Source organism: Mobula birostris, chromosome 1, assembly GCF_030028105.1.
Source record: "Mobula birostris isolate sMobBir1 chromosome 1, sMobBir1.hap1, whole genome shotgun sequence".
NCBI lineage: Eukaryota > Metazoa > Chordata > Chondrichthyes > Myliobatiformes > Myliobatidae > Mobula > Mobula birostris.
In genome coordinates, this window is record NC_092370.1 from 2,421,947 (window position 1) to 2,440,987 (window position 19,041).

The 19,041-nt window shown below is 44.1% G+C and overlaps 1 protein-coding gene across 11 annotated transcripts in view; it reads right to left on the bottom strand.

Moving 5' to 3' along the window:
• The window catches only part of LOC140194236 (UDP-N-acetylglucosamine transporter TMEM241 homolog), a 214,513-nt gene that overhangs the window by 170,976 nt on the left and 24,496 nt on the right, over positions 1 to 19,041 (bottom strand). For all 11 annotated transcript variants that reach the window (XR_011885167.1, XR_011885163.1, XM_072251704.1 and 8 more), the window contains exons 7-8: positions 14,488 to 14,539; positions 6,547 to 6,595 (exon numbers count right to left, since the gene is read on the bottom strand). Coding sequence is in view for 9 of the 11 variants with exons in the window: in XM_072251704.1 (XP_072107805.1) it covers positions 6,547 to 6,595; positions 14,488 to 14,539 (101 nt within the window). In the remaining 2 variants the exon portion in view is untranslated. The remainder of the gene's footprint in view (positions 1 to 6,546; positions 6,596 to 14,487; positions 14,540 to 19,041) is intronic.

The following is a 19,041-nucleotide window of genomic DNA, read 5'->3' on the forward strand; positions in this document are numbered from 1 at the left end:
GTGTTAGGGAAGTGAAATATGTGCAGTGAAAATTATGACAGAGAAGGTGCTCAGGAAGCTTAATGGTCTGAGGGTGGATAAATCTCCTGGACCTGATGAAATGCACTTTCGGGTTCTGAAGGAAGTAGATGGAGAGATTATGGAGGCATTAGCAATGATCTTTCAAGAATCAATAGATTATGGCATTGTACTGGATGACTAGAAAACTGCAAATGTTACTCTGCTATTTAAGAAGGGTGGGAGGCAGCAGAAAGGAAACTATAGACCTATTAGCCTGACTCAGTGGTTGGAAAGTTGTTGGAATTGATTGTTAGGGATGAGATTACAGAGCACTTGGAGACACATGACAAGACAGGCCAAAGCCAGCATGGTTTCCTGAAAGGAAAATCCTGCCAGACACTCCTATCGCGATTTTTTGAGGAAATTACAAGCAGGGTAGACAAAGGAGATGCAGTAGACATGGCGTACTTGGATTTTCAGAAGGCCTTTGACAAGGTGCTGCACGTGAGTTTGCTTAGCAAGATAAGAGCCCAAGGAATTACAGGGAAGTTACTAGCACGGGTGGAGCATTGGCTGATTGGCAGAAAACAGAGAGTGGGAATAAAGAGATCCTATTCTGGCTGGCTGCTGGTCACCAGTGGAGTTCCACAGGGGTCGGTGTTGGGACCACATGTTTTTCTGATGTCTGTCAATGAACTGGAATATGGGATTAATGGATTTCTGGCTAAATTTGCCGATTATACAAAAATAAGTAGAGGAGTGGGTAGCATTGAGGAAACAGAGAGCCTGCAGAAAGATTTAGACAGTTTAGGGGAATGGGCAAAGAAGTGGCAAATGAAATACAATGTTGTAAAGTGTAAGGTCATGCACTTTGGTGGAAGAAATAAACAGGCAGACTATTATTTAGATAGGGAGAGACTTCAAAATGCAGAGGTGAAAAGGGACTTGGGAGTCCTTGTGCAGGATACCCTAGCGGTTATCCTCCAGGTTGAGTCAGTGATGAAGAAGGCAAATGCAATGTTGGCATTCATTTCTAGGGGTACAGAATATAAGAGCTGGGATGTGATGTTGTGGCTCTATAAGGCACTCCTGAGACCACACCTGGGAGTACTGTGTGCAGTTTTGGGCTCCTTATTTTAGAAAGGATATACTGACATTGGAGAGGGTTCAGAGAAGATTCACAAGAAGGATTTCAGGAATGAAAGGGTTACCATATGAGGAACGTCTGGCAGCTCTTGGGTTGTAAGCCCTGGCGTTCAGCACAATGAGGGAGGATCTCATAGAAACATTCCGAATGTTAAAAGGTGTGAGCAGATTAGATATGGCAAAGTTACTTCTTATGGTAGGGGAGTTCAAGACAAGAGGGCACGGCTTCAGGATTGAAGTTCGTCCATTTAGAACAGAGATGCAGAGAAATTACTTTAGTCAGAGGGTGGTAGATCTGTGTAATTTGTTGCCACGAGCGGCTGTGGAGGCCAACTCACTGGGCGCATTTAAGGCAGAGAGGTTCTTGATTAGCCAGGGCATCAAAGGGTATGGGGAGAAGGCAGGGGAGTGGGGATGACTGGAAGAATTGGATCAGCCCATGATTGAATGGTGGGGCATACTCGATGGGCCAAATGACCTACTGCTCCTTTATCTTATGGTTTTATCCACTGGGCTGGTTCTACCCTCAAAGAACTCCAGTAAGTTTGTCAAACAGTGCGTGCAACACAAGTGATTCTGCAGATGCTGGTGGAACTTAGCAGGTCAGAGGAATAAAGTGTTGATGTTTTTGGGCCAAGGCTCCTTACGGCACTGGAATTGAGGGGAAGGAAAAGGCAGAAATGAGAATAAGAGGTGGGGCGAGGGAAGAAGTACAAGCTGGGAGGTGATTAGTGACACCAGGTGAGGGGGAAGATGGGTGGTTGGGGTCAGGGAGGGGGGATGAAGTAATAAAGTGGGAGGTGATAGGTGGAAAATGACCAAAGGAATCTGATAGAAGTGGACAGTGGACTGATCATGGGAGTAATAAGGAGAGGAACCAGAGGGAGGTACGGGCAGATGAGGAGAAAAGAAAGGGTAAGAGGGGAGTCATAATAGGGAATGTAAAAAGAGAAGGAGGAGGGGGTAGAAATTACCGAAAGTCAAGAAGTCAGTGTTGATGCTGAAGGGTTGGAAGTAGAGTATAAGGTGTTCCCCTCCAGCCCAAGAGCAGCCTCATCGTGGTAGTAGAGAAGGCCATGAACCAACGTGTCGGAATGGGAATGGGAATTAAATGTGTGGCGACCGGGAAATCCTGACAGCAGCCTCATCGTGGTAGTAGAGGCCATGGACCAACATGTCGGATGGGAATGGGAATTAAATGTGTGGCGACCTGGAAATCCTGCCTGTTTTGGGAGATGGAGTGAAGGCGCTCGACAATGCCCAACAAATACTGGGGCAGATAACCAATCGGTTGTAGATTTTAACCAACATCCTAAAAATATAGAGAGGTCCAGCTGTCATACAGGTTTAGAAAGTGCAGTTTGCATGCTACCCCTGTGATGCAGGGGTTCTCTCTGTGCGCTCCAGTCTCATTGCACATTCCAAAGTCGTACCGGTTAGTGGGTTAATTGGTCACACGTGTGTAATTGAGCCGCTGGGCCAGAGGGGCCTGTTACTGTGCTGTATCTCTAAAAAGATAAATTCAGGGATGATCAAGCAACTGAATTAAAGAGGCCCATCTTTAATACCTTGGAGGGTCATAGAGGTTCTTTAAGGTTGTAATAGCAGGGGAGGGGAGCAGTGGGGATAAGGTCCCACTATCTATTAAAAGCTCCCCATAGCATGTGTCTCAAAGAGCTCTGAAAATCAAGTCCACTTTTGGCCTTCACTTGTGACTTAGTTATCAAGCCCGGCGGAGTCATTTCTACTGACAGGAGAAGGGGCAAAGGTGGGTCACTGGTGCCTTAAAACCAGTCACTTAGGGCAGGTGGGGTTCATCAGCTGTGATTGGCAGTTCCTCAGTGAAGGAGAACTCTGATCTCAAACCTCTGCTACCTTGCGGTTACATTCACTCATGCGGGAGGCTTTGGGAGTAAGCCCAGAGGGAAAAATCCAGAGCTGGAGGCCCTAAGACATTCCTACATTGTTGACTGGCAACTCCTGCAATGCCACTGGAGCCAAACGGCATCGGTCTCTGCCATTCCTTTGGATTTATCAGCTGCGTAGAGAAAGGGGAACCTGCTGCCTGGGCAAAGCGTGTTCTGGCTTGCACATTGACTTTGACAGCTAGGACGCAACATTCACGGTCAACTCCAACCAACCGAGGGCTACAGAGGTGGGAAGGTTCAAGGTTGAGATTCTGAATCTAAGAGCAATTAACTTTGATTAAGTGAGACAACCTAATTTTGAGCTGAATGATATCATTCAATCTTAATCTGAAATTATCTTCTGATGTTGCCCTAGAGGATCATTTACTAATTACCCTTGTTTGAATATACGATAGGTTAAAACTAACTTGTTCCTCGTGATGCCTTGACATACTTCACAAAAAAAAACTCAAATGACTTCATAAACTCATCTGTCAAACTACTTTGGTTAATTTGATTTGCACAGACTCTATGAAGATTAATTCTCCTCCCACAAGATGCAGTATATCCTCATTATACTCTCTGACGGTGGTGTCTGAAAAGAGGATGCTGCCAAGTTGCATGCCATCTTGGACAATGTCTCCCATCCAATACATAATGTACTGGTTGGGCACAGGAGTACATTCAGCCAGAGACTCATTCCTCCGAGATGCAGCACAGAGCGTCATAGGAAGTCATTCCTGCCTGTGGCCGTCAAACTTTACAACTCCTCCCTTGGAGGGTCAGACACCCTGAGCCAATAGGCTGGTCCTGGATTTATTTCCTGGCATAATTTACATATTACTATTTAATTATTTATGGTTTTATATTGCTATATTTATACTCTATTCTTGGTTGGTGCAACTGTAACGAAAGCCAATTTTCCTCGGGATCAATAAAGTATGACTATGACTTATACACTCACTTTATTAGGTACACCAGTACACCTGCTTGTTAATACAAATATCTAATTGTAAAAATGAGAACTAGGGGACATTGCCTCAAGATTTGGGGGAATAGATTTAGGATGAAGATAAGGAGGAACTGCTTTTTCCAGAGAGTGGTGAATCTGTAGAATTCTCTGCCCAATGAAGCAGTGGAGGCTACCTCAGTAAACATATTTAAGACAAGGTTGGATAGATTTTTGCATAGTAAGGGAATTAAAGGTTATGGAGAAAAGGGAGGTAGGTGGAGATGAGTCTATGGCCACGTCAGCCATGATCTTATTGAATGGTGGAACAGGGTCAATGGGCCAGATAGCCGACTCCTGCTCCTATTTCTTACGTTATGTTATAACATCCACAAAATGCCGAGTTGAAAAATCTCAAACCGAAACATCAACTGTTAATTCCTCTGAGCTGCTCCAGCATTTTGTGTGTCATTAGCAGATATATTCTTTATTACTGATGTTACAAGGGAAGTCAAAGACAGCATAAAAGAAAAAAGGGGCAAATAATATAGCAAAAATTACTGGGAAGTCAGCCGATTGGGAAGCTTTTAAAAACCAATAGAAGGAAACTAAAAAAGCCATAAGGAGGGAAAAGATGACATATGAAGGGAAGCTGCTCAATTATATCAAAAATTCTACTAAAAGCTTTTTCAGATATGTAAAGAGTAAAAGAGAGGCAAGAGTGTCGGACCACTAGAAAACGATGATGCAGAGATAGTAATGAGGGACAAGGAAATGGTGGACAAAATGAACAAGGTCTTCACTGTGGAAAACACAACTAGTATGTCAGAAATTCGAATGTTAGGGGGCCAGCTGAGTGTAGTTGCTATTACTAAAGAGAAGGTACTTGGAAGCACTGAATGGTCTGAAGTAGATGAGTCACTTGACCAGAAAGACTACAACCCAGCAACCCAGCATTCTGAAAGAGGAAGCTGAACAGATTGTAGCTGCATTAGTAATGATCTTTCAAGAATCATAAGACCATGAGACATAGGAGCAGAATTAGGCCATCTGGCCCATCAAGTCTACTCCGCCAGTCAATCATGGCTGATCCTTTTGTTTCTATCTCCTCCTCAACCCGAGTTCCTGGCCTTCTCCCCATAAACTTTGCTGCACATGAGGCTGTTTAACAAGGGCCCATGGTATTACAGGAACGTTACCAGCATGGATAGAAGATAGGCTGAGTGGCAGGAGGGTCAGTGGGTCAGAATAAAGGTAGCATATACTGGTTGGCTACTAATGACTAGTGGTTTTCCGCAGGGGTTACTGGTTGGCTACTAATGACTAGTGGTGTTCCGCAGGGGTTACTGGTTGGCTACTAATGACTAGTGGTGTTCCGCAGGGGTTACTGGTTGGCTACTAATGACTAGTGGTTTTCCGCAGGGGTTACTGGTTGGCTACTAATGACTAGTGGTGTTCCGCAGGGGTCAGTGTGGGGACCACTTCTTTTCATGTTATATGTCAATTATCTGGATGACAGAATTGATGGCTTTGTGGCCAAGTTTGCAGACGGTGAGAAGATAGGCGGAGGGGCAGATAGTGCTGGGGAGCAGGGTGTCTGCAGAAGGACTCAGACAGATTAAGAGAATGGGCAAACAATTAGCAATGTGTATGGTCATGCGCTTTGGTAGAATGAATAAACAGACAGACTATTTTCTAATTGGGGAAAATATTCAAAAATTGGAGGCACAAAGGGACTTGGGAGTCCTTGTTGAGGATTCCCTGAAGGTTAATTTGCAGGTTGAGTCTGTGGTGAGGAAGGCAAATGCGATGTTACCATTCATTTCAAGAGGACTAGAATATAAAAGCAAGGATGCAATGTTGAAGCTTTATAAGGCATTGGTGAGGCCTCACTTGGAGTACACTGAGCAGTTTTGGGCTCCTTATTCATTAAAAGATAAGCTGGTATCAGAGAGGGTCCAGAGATGGTTCACAAGAATGATTCTGGCAAAAAAAGGTTAACAAATAAGGTGCATTTGATGGCTCTGGGCCTGTACTTATCGAATACTGAGTGGCACGGAGTGGATGTGGAGAGGATATTTCCTATGGTGGGGAGTTTAGGACCAAAGGGCTCAGCCTCAGGATAGAGGGACGCCCATTTAGAACAGAGATGGGGAGTAATTTCTTTATCCAGAGGACAGTGAATAATACATCAGCCATGACAGAATGGTGAAGCAGAATGGATGGGCTGAACGGCTTAATTCTGCTCCTGCGGGCATTCACATTACAGCAAAGAAGTACAATGGAATCAATGAAAAACACCACAAACAAAAACTGACGAACAACCAAACTGCAACCTGTCACTAATATAAGTTCAAAAAGTTCAAAGAAAATTTATTATCAAAGTGCATACATGTCACCATATACAATCTTGAGATTCATTTTCTTGTGGGCATTCACAGTACATACATAGAAACAAAACAGAACAATAATAAATAAGCCATAAACATCAAGAACACGAGATGAAAACAAACTGATCATATGTGGTAAAATTATTTCACTTACCAGCACAAGTAACATGTGTCACTGCCCAGAAGAAGCTGCCTGATTCATACTGAAACAGAGGAAGTGTATGAAAATGTACATCCCTTGCACTGTAGCTCCCCCACATGGTTATAACAGGCAGATGCAAATTATAACAAGAAAGGTTTAGAACTTGCAGTTTACCAGTGACACTGCATGCGCTTAATACAAATTTTAAGAAATGTGGTATATCTTATGGTTTTACGGTACGTTGTTTACAGAGTGGTGGGTGTGTGGAACATCCTGCCAGAGGTGGTGGTAGAGGCGGATACACTAGAAACATTTAAGAAACTTAAATCAGCACAATGAGGGGCTATGTAGGAGGGAGGGGTTAGACTGATCTTGGAGTAGGTTAAAAGGTCAGCACAACATCATTCATCATCAGCTTCTCACTTCACCCCCTTCCCCACCCACTTGGTCTTACCTCTCACCTGCCAGCTTGTCCTCCTTCCCCCCCCCCCCTACTGATTCTGGCTTCTTCCTCCTTCCTTTCCAGTCCTGATGAAGGGTATCAGCCCACAACTTTGACTCCTTTTTTCATGTCCATAGATACTGCCTGATCTGCTGAGTTCCTCCAAAATTTTATGTGTGTTGCTGATGTAAACATTGGTAATAGAGAGGAAATACCTCCCTTATTTGTTACAAGTAGACTTCTGCATGCAGGATTTTTATACAACATTGAAATTTCAAAATATGGCTCCAATTCAAGCATTACAAGACTAGCAAAATATTCCCTAAAGAGAAAATGAAGACTTTATGCAACAGAATATCTCTCAGAAGAAGATAACTGTGCAATCACAAATTTGTGCTCCTAGGTCCTAGAGATTATATATAGGCGTGCCTCAAACTTCCTTATGGAATCAATGCACTAAACTCTGTCACAATTACTAGAATTTGGTTAGGCGTTTTTCCAGATTCATTTTAAACAAATTTCTATAGATGTACTGTGGTGAGCATTCTCAAACATTAAAAAATCTCCAGATGCTGGAAATCCAAGCAATACACACAAAATGCTGGAGAAACTCAGCAGGCCAGGTAGCATCTGTGGAAAAGAATACAGTTGACGTTTCGGGCCAGGACCTTTTGGCAGGACTGCGGATCGGTCTCGGCCCGAAACACCGACTATACTCTTTTCCGTAAGTGGAGAGCATTCTAACTGGCTGCATCACCGTCTGGTATGGGGGGGGGGGGGGGGGTGAACACTGCACAGGATCAGAAAAAGCTGTAGAAAGTTGTAAACTCTGCCAGATCCATCATGGGCATAAACCTCCCAGCATCAAAGACACCCACAAAAGGCAATGCCTCAAAAAGGCGGCACCTGTCATTAAGGACCCCTATCACAGGAGCCTGAACACACACATTGTTTCACTGCCATCAGATTTTTAAGCAGTTAGCATGACACTATTACAGCTCAGGGCACTGGAGATCAGTATCCTCTGTAAGGAGTTTGCCCTCCGCATTAACATGTGGGTTTCCTCCAGGTGCTCCGATTTCCTCCCACATTCTGAAGGCAATCCGGTTAGCAGGTTAACTGGGTCATTGTAAATTGTCTTCTGATTCAGCTAGGGTGAGATAGGTGTGTTGCTGGGTGGTGTAGCTCGTTGAGCCGGAAGGCCCTGTTCTGTGTTGTATCTCTAAACAAAATGAAAATTTCAAAACGGACATTCCATCATCACTACATTATAATTTTTTCCTCTCTTTTTGCACTAATTAACTTAAATATGTATTGCAATGTGCTGCTGCTGCAAAACTACAATTTCACAACATATACCATTGATATTAAACCAAATTCTAATGTCACTCAACGTCAGTAAGACGAAAGAGCTGATTGTGGACTTCAGGAAGGGTAAGACGAAGGAACACATACCAATCCTCATAGAGGGATCAGAAGTGGAGAGAGTGAGCAGCTTCAAGTTCCTGGATGTCACAATCTCTGAGGACCTAACTTGGCCTCAACATATCAATGTGGTCACAAAGAAGGCAAGACAGCGGCTATACACTCAAAAACTTCTATAGTTGTACCGTGGAGAGCATTCTGATAGGCTGCATCACTGTCTGGTATGGAGGGGCTACTGCACAGGACCGAAAGAAGCTGCAGAAGGCTATAAATCTAGTCAGCTCCATCTTGGGTACTAGCCTACAAAGTACCCAGGATATCTTCAGGGAGCGGTGTCTCAGAAAGGCAGCGTCAAATATTAATGACCTCCAGCACCCAGGGCATGGCCTTTTCTCACTGTTACCATCAGGTAGGAGATACAGAAGCCTGAAGGCACACACTCAGTGATTCAGGAACAGCTTCTTCCCCTCTGCCATCCAATTCCTAAATGGATATTGAAGCTTTGGACACTACCTCACTTTTTTTAATATACAGTATTTCTGTTTTTACACATTTTTAAAAATCTATTCAATACACTTAATTGATTTACTTGTTTATTCATTATGTTTTATTTTATTTATTATTATTATTTTCTCTCTCTGCTAGATTATGTGTTGCATTGAACTGCTGCTAAATTAACAAATTTCACGTAATATGCCGGTGATAATAAACCTGATTTTGATACTGAAATCAAAATACACGTTGACTTGATTTAATGCTGAATTAGTTGGAATAGCATTGTAAGTGATTGGATCATTTTAAAAAGTACAATGATCCTACAGATTTATAGAATTATTGCATACTACAGCACAGAAGCAGGCCCTCTGGCCCATCTAGTCAATGCTGAACTATTAATTTGCCAAGTCCTATTGACCCATATTGACCTATTGTGTTGGCGCATGGCCAAGTGATTAAGGCGTTCGTCTAGTGATCTGAAGGTCTCTAGTTCGAGCCTTGGCTGAGGCAGTGTGTGTGTCCTTGAGCAAGGTACTTAACCACACATTGCTCTGCGACGACACTGGTGCCAAGCTGTATAGGTCCTAATGCCCTTCCCTTGGAGAATCATCAGTGTCGTGGAGAGGGGAGACTTGCAGCAGGGGCAACTGCTGGCCTTCCATACAACCTTACCCAGGCCTGCGCCCTGGAAACTTTCCAAGGTGCAAATCTGTGGTCTCATGAGACTAACGGATGCCTATTGACCCATATATGCATCATTGCCCTCCAAACACCTACCATCCACATACCTACCCAACGTTAAAATCCAGTTTGCATCTACCACTTACGCTGACAGCTCGTTCCTCATTCTCACCACCCGCTAGAGTGAAGAAGCTCCTCCTTATGTTCCGCTTACACATTTCACCTTTCACTCTTAACCTATGACATCTAGTTCTAGTCTCATCCAACTTCATTGGAAGAAGCCGGCTTGCATTGACCCTATCTACAGTGGTGCGAGAACATTTGTGAACTCTGTAGAATTTTCTCTATTTCTATATAAATATGGCCTAAAATGTGATCAGATCTTCATGCAAGTCATAATAGTAGATAACACCGAAAGACATAGGAGCAGAATAAGGCCATTCAGCCCATTGAGTCTGCTCCAACATTCTATCACGGCTAATCCCAGATTCCACTCAACCCCATACACTTCCCTTCTCGACATATCCTTTGTTGCCCTGACCAATCAGGAAATGATCAACTTCAGCCTTAAATGTACCCTTGGATTTGACCTCCACCGCAGTCTGTGGCAGAGCATTCCACAGATACACTACTCTCTGGCTAAAAAAAATTCCTCCTTATCTCTGTTCTGAAACATCGCCCCTCAATTTTGAGACTGTGCCCTCTAGTTCTGGATACCCCCACCATAGAAAACATCCTCTCCACATCCACCCTGTCTAGTCCTTTCAACATTCGGTAGGTTTCAATGAGATCTCCATGCACTCTTCCGAATTTCAGTGAGAACAGGCCCAAAACTGCCACTCTCTCCTTATATGTTAACCCCTTCATTCCTGGAATCATTCTCGTGAACCTCCTCTGCACTCTTTCCAATGACAACATCCTTTCTAAGATGTGGGGCCCAGAACTACTGTCTAGGTCCTGCTGGAATCGCATTGATTCCTCAGTGCCACCTATCCCTCCACCTACCTTTGTAGCATCCGCAAACTTTGCCACAAAGCAACCAATTCCATTATCCAAACCATTGACAAACAATGTGAAACGTAGTCGCCCCAATACTGACCCCTGAGGAAACACCACTAGTCACTGACAGCCAACCAGAAAAAGCCTCTTTTATTCCCACTCGCTGTCTCCTGCCTGTCAGCCATTCCTCTATCCATGCCATTTTCTTTTCTGTAACGCCATAGGATTTTATCTTGTTAACAGCCTCATGTATTGCACCTGATCAAAAACTTTCTGAAAATCCAAGTAAATGACATCCACTGCCTCTCCTTTGTCCCCCCTGCTTGTTACTTCCTCAAAGAACTCCAACAAGATTTGTCAGGCAAGATTTCCCTTTACAGAAACCATGCTGACTTTGACTCATTTTATCACTAGTCTCCAAGTACCCCAAAACCTCATCCTTAATAATAGACTCCAACCCTTTCCCAACCAGAGGTTAGGCTAACTAGCCTATAATTTCTATTCTTTTGTCTTCTTCCTTTCTTAAAGAGTGGAATGACATTTGCAATCTTCCAGTCCTCCAGGACCATGTCAGAATCAAGTGATCCTTGAAAGATCATGACCAATGCATCCGTTATCTCTTCAGCAACTCTCAGGACTCTGGGATGTAGTCCATCTGGTCTAGGTGACTTTTCCACCTTAAGACCTGAGTTTGCCAAGCACTTTTTCCTTTGTAATAGCAATAGCACTACGTCCTGCTCCCTGACACACATGGACCTCTGTGTGGTCCACTGGCACACTGCTAGAATCTTCCACAGTGAAGACTGATGCAAAATACCCATTAAGTTCATCTGCCATTTCTTTGCTCCCCCATTACTACCTCACCAGCATCACTTTCCAGTGGTCCAATATCAACTCTCATCTCCCTTTTACTCTTCATATAACTAAAAAGAACTTTTAGTATCCTGCTTTATATTATTGGCTAGTTTGGTCTCATATTGCATCTTTTCCCTTCTTCTAGACTTTTTAGTTGCCTTTTGTTGCATTTTAAAAGTTTCCCGATCATCCAACTTCCCACTCACTTTTGCTACCTTCTATGCCCTTTCCTTGACTTTTATGCAGTCCTTAACTTCCCTTGTCAGCCACGGTTGCCTACGGTTGAGAGCAACTTCTTCTGTGAGACTTATCTATCCTACACCTTGTGAACAATTCACAGAAACTTCAGCCAGCTCTGCTCTGCTGTCGTCCCCACCAGCATCCTCCTCCAATCCACCTGGGAAAGCTCTTCTCTCTCGCCTCTGTAATTCCCCTTACTCCATTGCGATACTGTAACAGTAAGTGTTAAAGGGAAGGTAATTTTAATTAGACAGAAAAAGCCCAATTAAAGGTAGTGAAGTTAAGGAAAGAGGAAAAATGGCAAAGGTTTAACGAAGGGCAACAGTAAAGCAGGCATATATAGGCAGCCCTGGTGAGGTTAAGGGATCCATGGTTGGGAACTGGCCGACTTTTCCACATGGCAGAAACATTGTTTTCTAACGTTGCCCAAATCACCTTGCACTGTTGCACACTTCCTTTCTTCCCCTTATTTCACTGAATACCTTGTACGCTGAAAACCCAAAGTAAATTTGTTATCAAGGTACATCCAGCATATACAGTATGTCACCCTGAGATTCATTTTCTCAGATTCGAAACAAACTGAGGGAAGAATTTTACATCCTTACTGGTCCATATTCTGCCACTAACCACAAATAGTATCTTTCCTGTCACGCCCTTTCAAAATTTAATTAGGTAACTGTTTATTCTGGTGACCTTTGAAAAATAAATCAATCTCACTCCATCTCAGTAATCAATCTCGTACATCTTTGTTTTTGTATTTCCTATCCATCCTTAGGCAAGCAGACCCAGACGGGACACACAGTATTCCAGCCACGATAGCACCACACCCAACGCCACTTTGTTAGGTACACCTGTACACCGGCTTATTAATCATCCAAATAGACATGATTTTGATGATGGAATTGATGGCTTTGCTTCAAAAATTTGCAGATGATATGAAGCTAGGTGGAGGGGCAAGTAGTTTTGAGGAAGTAGAGAGACAACTGAAGGACTGAGAGATTAGGAGAATGGACAAGGAAATGGCAGATGGAATACAGTGTCAGGAAGTGTATGGTCATGCACTGGTAGAAGAAATGAAAGGGTTGACTATTTTCTAAATGGAGAAAACACAAAAAACTGAGACACAAAGCTACTTGGGAGTCATTGTGTAGGATTCCCTAAAGGTTAATTTGCAGGTTGAGTCTATGGTGAGGAAGGCAAATGCAATATTAGCATTCATTTCAAGAGGACTAGAATATAAAAGCAAGGATGTAATGCTGAAACTTTATAAAGCACTGGTGAGACCTCACTTAAAATATTGTGAACAGGTTTGGGCTCATTTATCTTAGAAAGAATGTGCTGAATCTGAAGAGGGTTCAAAGGCAGTTCATGAAAATGATTCCAGGATTGAAGGGCTTGTCGTATAAAGAGCGTCTGATGGCTCTGGGTCTGCATTCATTAAAATTCAGAAGAATGAGGGGTGACCTCACTGAAACCTATTGAATGTTGAAAGGCCTTGATAGAGTGGATGTGGAGAGGATATTTCCTATGGTGGGAGAATCTAAGACCAGAGGACACAGAACAGAGAGGCCTCCTTTTAGAATGGAGATGAGGAGCAATTTCTTTTGCCAGAGGGTGGTGAATCTATGGAATGTTTTGTCACAGGCAGTTGTGGAGGCCGTCTTTATGTCTATTTAAGGCAGGGATGTATAGATTCTTGATTGGTCAGAGTAAGAAGGGATACGGGGAGAAGGCAGAAGATTGAGACTGAGGGGAAAATTGGATCAGCCATGATGAAACGATGGAGCAGAATGGGCCAAATGGCGTAATTCTGCTGCTGTATCTTATGGCCTTAATGCAAATATTTAATCCGCCAATCATGTGGCAGCAACTCAGTGCATAAAAGCATGCAGACGTAGTCAAGAGGTTCAGTTGTTCACATGGAACATGATAATGGGGAAAAAAGGTGATCAAAGTGACTCTGATTGTGCAAGGCAGGGTGCCATAGCGTCATAACACAGAAACAGGCCCATCAGCTCATCCACTCCATGCCGAACTGCCTACTCCCATCGACCTGCACAGGGACCATAGCCCTCCATACCCCTCCCATATATGCATCTGTCCAAACTTCTCTTAAACTTGAAATCAAGCTCGCATGCACCACTTGTGCTGGCAGCTCATTCCACACTCTCATGACCCTCTGAATGAAAATCCCCTTAACTATTTCATCTTTCACTTCTAGTATTATTGGTTTGAGTAATTCAGAAATTGTAATTTCCTGGGATTTTCACAGACTACATTCTACATTTACAAAAAAAAATGTCCAGTGAGTGGCAGTTCTGTAGATGAAAATGCCTTTTTAATGAGAGAGGTCAGAGAAGAATGGGCAGACTGGTTTAAGTTTACAGGAAGATGTAACTCAAATAACCATGTGTTACAAATAAATAATAATGGATTTCACAGTAGCATAGCGGTAACCGCAGTGCATGGGTTTTCCCCAGTGCTCTGGTTTCTTCCCACAATCCAGAGGTGTATCAGGTAGGTTAGTTGGTCAATGGTGTGCAGAAGACCATGGACATACACTCAGTGCCCACTTTATTAGGTACAGGAGGTAATTAGTGTATCTGCACACCTCTCTCTTCTACTCCAACTCACTGAAATAAAGGCTAACAAACTACTTCCTTTCAAAATGACAGCATCAGAACCCAAACCAAAACACAGCAAAAAATGCACATCATACATAATGATTTTTTTAATTTGAACACACTTGCACCTTTTAACATATTTAAATATATTGACAGGGGAAAATAGTAGATGGGACAGAGATGATCTCTTACCTTAAAGATATTCCACAGTAAGATGACAGAAGCTGTGAAAATCACCAGCATGCTAAAAGGAATAGATAGGAGATATGAAGGAGAAAATGTGTATTGTGGTTACATCAAGTCAAAAGAACCAAGAACTTAAAAGACCATAAGACACAGGAGCAGAATTGGGTCACACGGCCCATCAAGTCCTCTGTGCCAGGGGTCCCCAACCTTTTGCGCACCGCAAACCGGTTTAATATTGACGATATTCTTGCGAACCGCCTGACGGAGTCGGGGGGGGGGGAGGGGCGGGTGTTCAAGTTCAACAGTGCCTGACAGGGAATGAGGAAAGATGCAGCTGACTCATATCGTTTGATATCGCCAAATCATATCGTTTCCACGCGGCCCGGTAGCACATCTCTGTGGCCCAGTGGTTGAGGACCACTGCTCTATGCCATTCCATGATGGCTGATTTATTATTCCTCTCAACCCCATTCTCCTGTCTTCTTCTCATGACCTTTGAAATCCTTACTAATTAAGAGCCTATCAACCTCTGCCTTTATACCCACTGACTTGGCCCCCACAGCCACCTGTGGCAATGAACTCCACAGGTTAAGCGTACATACAGCTCTGTGGGCACGTGGCCAAGACATTAGCAAATATTTCAACATCAAACTTGCTTTGACACAGTTTTCTATGGAATCATTTATAATAACTTTCTCTCCTTAATAGAAACCACAAGACTACACAATTTTTTATCCATCAATTCCAGCTCAATTTTCCAGATTTTACAGAAACAGAGAAAATCTACAGCACAATACAGGCCCTTCAGCCCATAAAGCTGTGCTGAACATGTCCTTACCTGAAAAATTACCTAGGGTTACCCACAGCCCTCTATTTTACTGAGCTCCATATACATGTCCAGGAGTCTCTTAAAAGACCTTATCGTATCTGCCTCCACCACTGCTGCCGGCAGCCCATTCCATGCACTCAGCACTCTGTGTAAAAAAACTTACCCCTGACATCTCCTCTATACCTACTTCCAAGCTCCTTAAAACTGTACCCTCTTGTGATAGCCATTTCAGCCCAAAGAAAAAGCTTCTAGCCACACGATCAATGCCTCTCATCATCTTATACACCTCTATCAGATCACCTCTCATCCTCCGTCACACCAACGAAAAAAGGCTGAGTTCACTCAACCTGTTCTCATAAGGTATGCTCCCCAATACAGGCAACATGCTTGTAAATCTCCTCTGCACACTTTCTATGGTTTCCACATCCTTCTGAACTGAGACCAGAACTGAGCACAGTACTCCAAGTGGGCCTGACGAGGGTCCTAAATAGCTGCAACATTACTTCTCCGCTCCTAAGCTCAGTCCCATGATTGACGAAGGCCAATGCACCATACACCTTCTTAACTACAGAGTCAACCTGCGCAGCAGCCTTGAGTGTCCCATGGACTCAGACCCCAAGATCCCTCTGATCCTCCACACTGCCAACAGTCTCACCATTAATACTATATTCTGCCATCATATTTGACATACCAAAATGAACCACCTCACTCCTATCTGGATTGAACTCCATCTGCCAATTCTCAGCCCAGTTTTGCATCCTATCAATGTTGCGCTGTAACCTCTGACAGTCCTCCACACAATCCACAAAACCTCCAACCTTTGAGTCATCAGCAAACTTACTAACCCATCCCTTCACTTCCTCATCCAGGTCATTTATAAAAATCACGAAGAGTAGGGGTCCCAGAACAGATCCCTGAGGCACTCTGTTGGTGACCGACCGCCGTGCAGAATATGACCCGTGTGCAATGACTTCTTTGCCCTCTGTAGGCAAGCCAGTTCTGGATCCACAAAACAAGGTCCCCTTGGATCCCATACCTCCTTACTTTCTCAATAAGCCTTGCATGGCGTACCTTATCAAATGCCTTGCTGAAATCCATATACACTACATCTACCGCTCTTCCTTCTTCAATGTGTTTAGTCACATCTTCAAAAAATTCAATCAGGCTCGTAAAGCACAACCTGCCCATGACAAAGCCGTGCTGACTATTCCTAATCATATTATACCTCTCCAAATGTTCATAAATCCTGCCTCTCAGGATCTTCTCCATCAACTTACCAACCACTGAGGTAAGACTCACTGGTCTATAATTTCCTGGGCTATCTCTACTCCCTTTATTGGATAAAGGAACAACATCCGCAACCCTCCAATCCTCCAGAACCTCTCACGTCCCCATTGATAATGCAAAGATCATCGCCAGAGGCTCAGCAATCTCCTCCCACAGTAGCCTGGGGTACATCTTGTCCGGTCCCAGTGACTTATCCAACTCGATGTTTTCCAAAAGCTCCAGCACATCCTCTTTCTTAATATCTACATGCTCAAGCTTTTCAGTCCACTGTAAGTCATTACCATAATCGCCAAGATCCTTTTCCTTAGTTAATACTGAAGCGAAGTACTCATTAAGTACCTCCGCTATCCCCTCCGGTTCCATACACAGTTTTCCACTGTCACACTTGATTGGTCCTATTCTCTCACATCTTATCCTCTTGCTCTTCACATGCTTGTAGAATACCTTGGGGTTTTCCTTAATCCCGTCCGCCAAGGCCTTTTCATGGCCCCTTCTGGCTCTCCTAATTTCTTTCTCTAGTTCCTTCCTGCTAGCCTTATAACCTTCTAGCTCTCTATCATTACCTTGCTTTTTGAACCTTTCTTCAGTTCTTTTCTTCTTGACTAGATTTACAATAACCTTTGTACAACACGGTTCTTGTACCCTACCATCCCTTCCGTTTCATTGGAACATACCTACGCAGAACTCCACGCAAATATCCCCTGAACATTTCTCACATTTCTTCTGTACATTTCCCTGAGAACATCTGCTCCCAATTTATGCTTCCAAGTTCCTGCCTGATAGCCTCATATTTCCCCTTACTCCAATGAAACGCTTTCCTAACATGTCTGTTCCTATCCCCCTCCAATGCCATGGTAAAGGAGATAGAGTTATGATCACTATCTCCAAAATGCTCTCCCACTGAGAGATCTGACACCTGACCAGGTTCATTTTCCAATACCAGATCAAGTACAGTCTCTCCTCTTGTAGGCTTATCTACATATTGTGTCAAGTAACCTTTCTGAACACACCTATCAAACTCCACCCCATCTAAACCCCTCGATCTAGGGACAAGCCAATCAATAGCTGGGAAATTAAAATCTCCCACCACGACAACCCTGTTATTATTACACCTTTCCAGAATCTGGCTCCCTATCTGCTCCTCGATGTCCCTGTAACTATTGGGTGGTCTATAAAAAACACTCAGTCGAGTTATTGACCCTTTCCTGTTCCTGACTTCCACCCACAGAGACTCTGTAGACAATCCCTCCACGTCTCCCTCCTTTACTACGGTCGTGACACTATCTCTGATCAACAGTGCCACGCCCCCACCTCTTTTGCCTCCCTGTCCTTTTTGAAACATCTAAAGCCTGGCACTTGAAGTAACCATTCCTGCCCCTAAGCCATCCAAGTCTCTGTTATGGCCACAACATCATAGCTCTAAGTACTGATCCACGCTGAGCGCGTCCTTCTCGATCACCTACCTATCCTCCCTCTCACACTGTCTCCAAGCTTTCTCTATTTGTGAGCCAATCGCCTCTTCCTCTATCTCTTCAGTTTGGTTCCCACCCCTCATCTGAATTCTCCCCAACAGCCTTTGCAAATCTCCCCGCCAGGATATTGGTCCCTCTGGGATTTAAGTGCAACCCGTCCTTTTTGTACAGGTCACTTCTGCCCCAAGAGGTCCCAATTATCCAGAAATCTGAATCCCTGTTCCCTGCTCCAAACCCTCAGCCACGCATTTATCCTCCACCTAACTCTATTCCTGTACTCACTATCACGTAGCACAGGCAGTAATCCCGAGATGACTACCTTTACAGTCCTGCTTCTCAACTTCCTTCCAAACTCCCTGTAGTCTGCTTTCAGGACTTCCTCCCTTTTCCCACATATGTCATTAGCACCAATATGTAGCACGATCTCTGGCTGTTCCCCTTCCCACTTCAGGATATCTTGGACGCGATCAGAAACATCCCGGACCCTGGCACCTGGGAGGCAAACTACCATCCTTGTTTCCTTCCTTCGTCCACAGAATTGCCTGTCTGACCCCCTAACTATAGAGTCCCCTATCACTGCTGCCATCCTCTTCCTTTCCCTACCCTTCTGAGCCACAGGGCCAGACTCTGTGCCAGAGACACAGCCACTGTTGCTTCCCCGAGGTACGCTGTCACACCCAACAGTACTCAAGCTGGAGTACTTATCAAGGGGGCCACCTGCCCTTCCCTCTCCTTTAATAAGTTACCCACTTATCTGTTTCTCAAGGCCCCGGTGTGACTACCTGCCTAGAGCTCCTCTCTATCACCTCCTCACTCTCCCTGACCAGACGAAGGTCATCGAGCTGCATCTCCAGTTCCCTAACACGGTCCCTAAGGAGCTACAGCTCGATGCGGCCATCCGGAAGGCTGGGAGTCTCCCAGACCTCCCACATCTGGCACCAAGCACAGGAAACTGGCCTCACACACATTCTT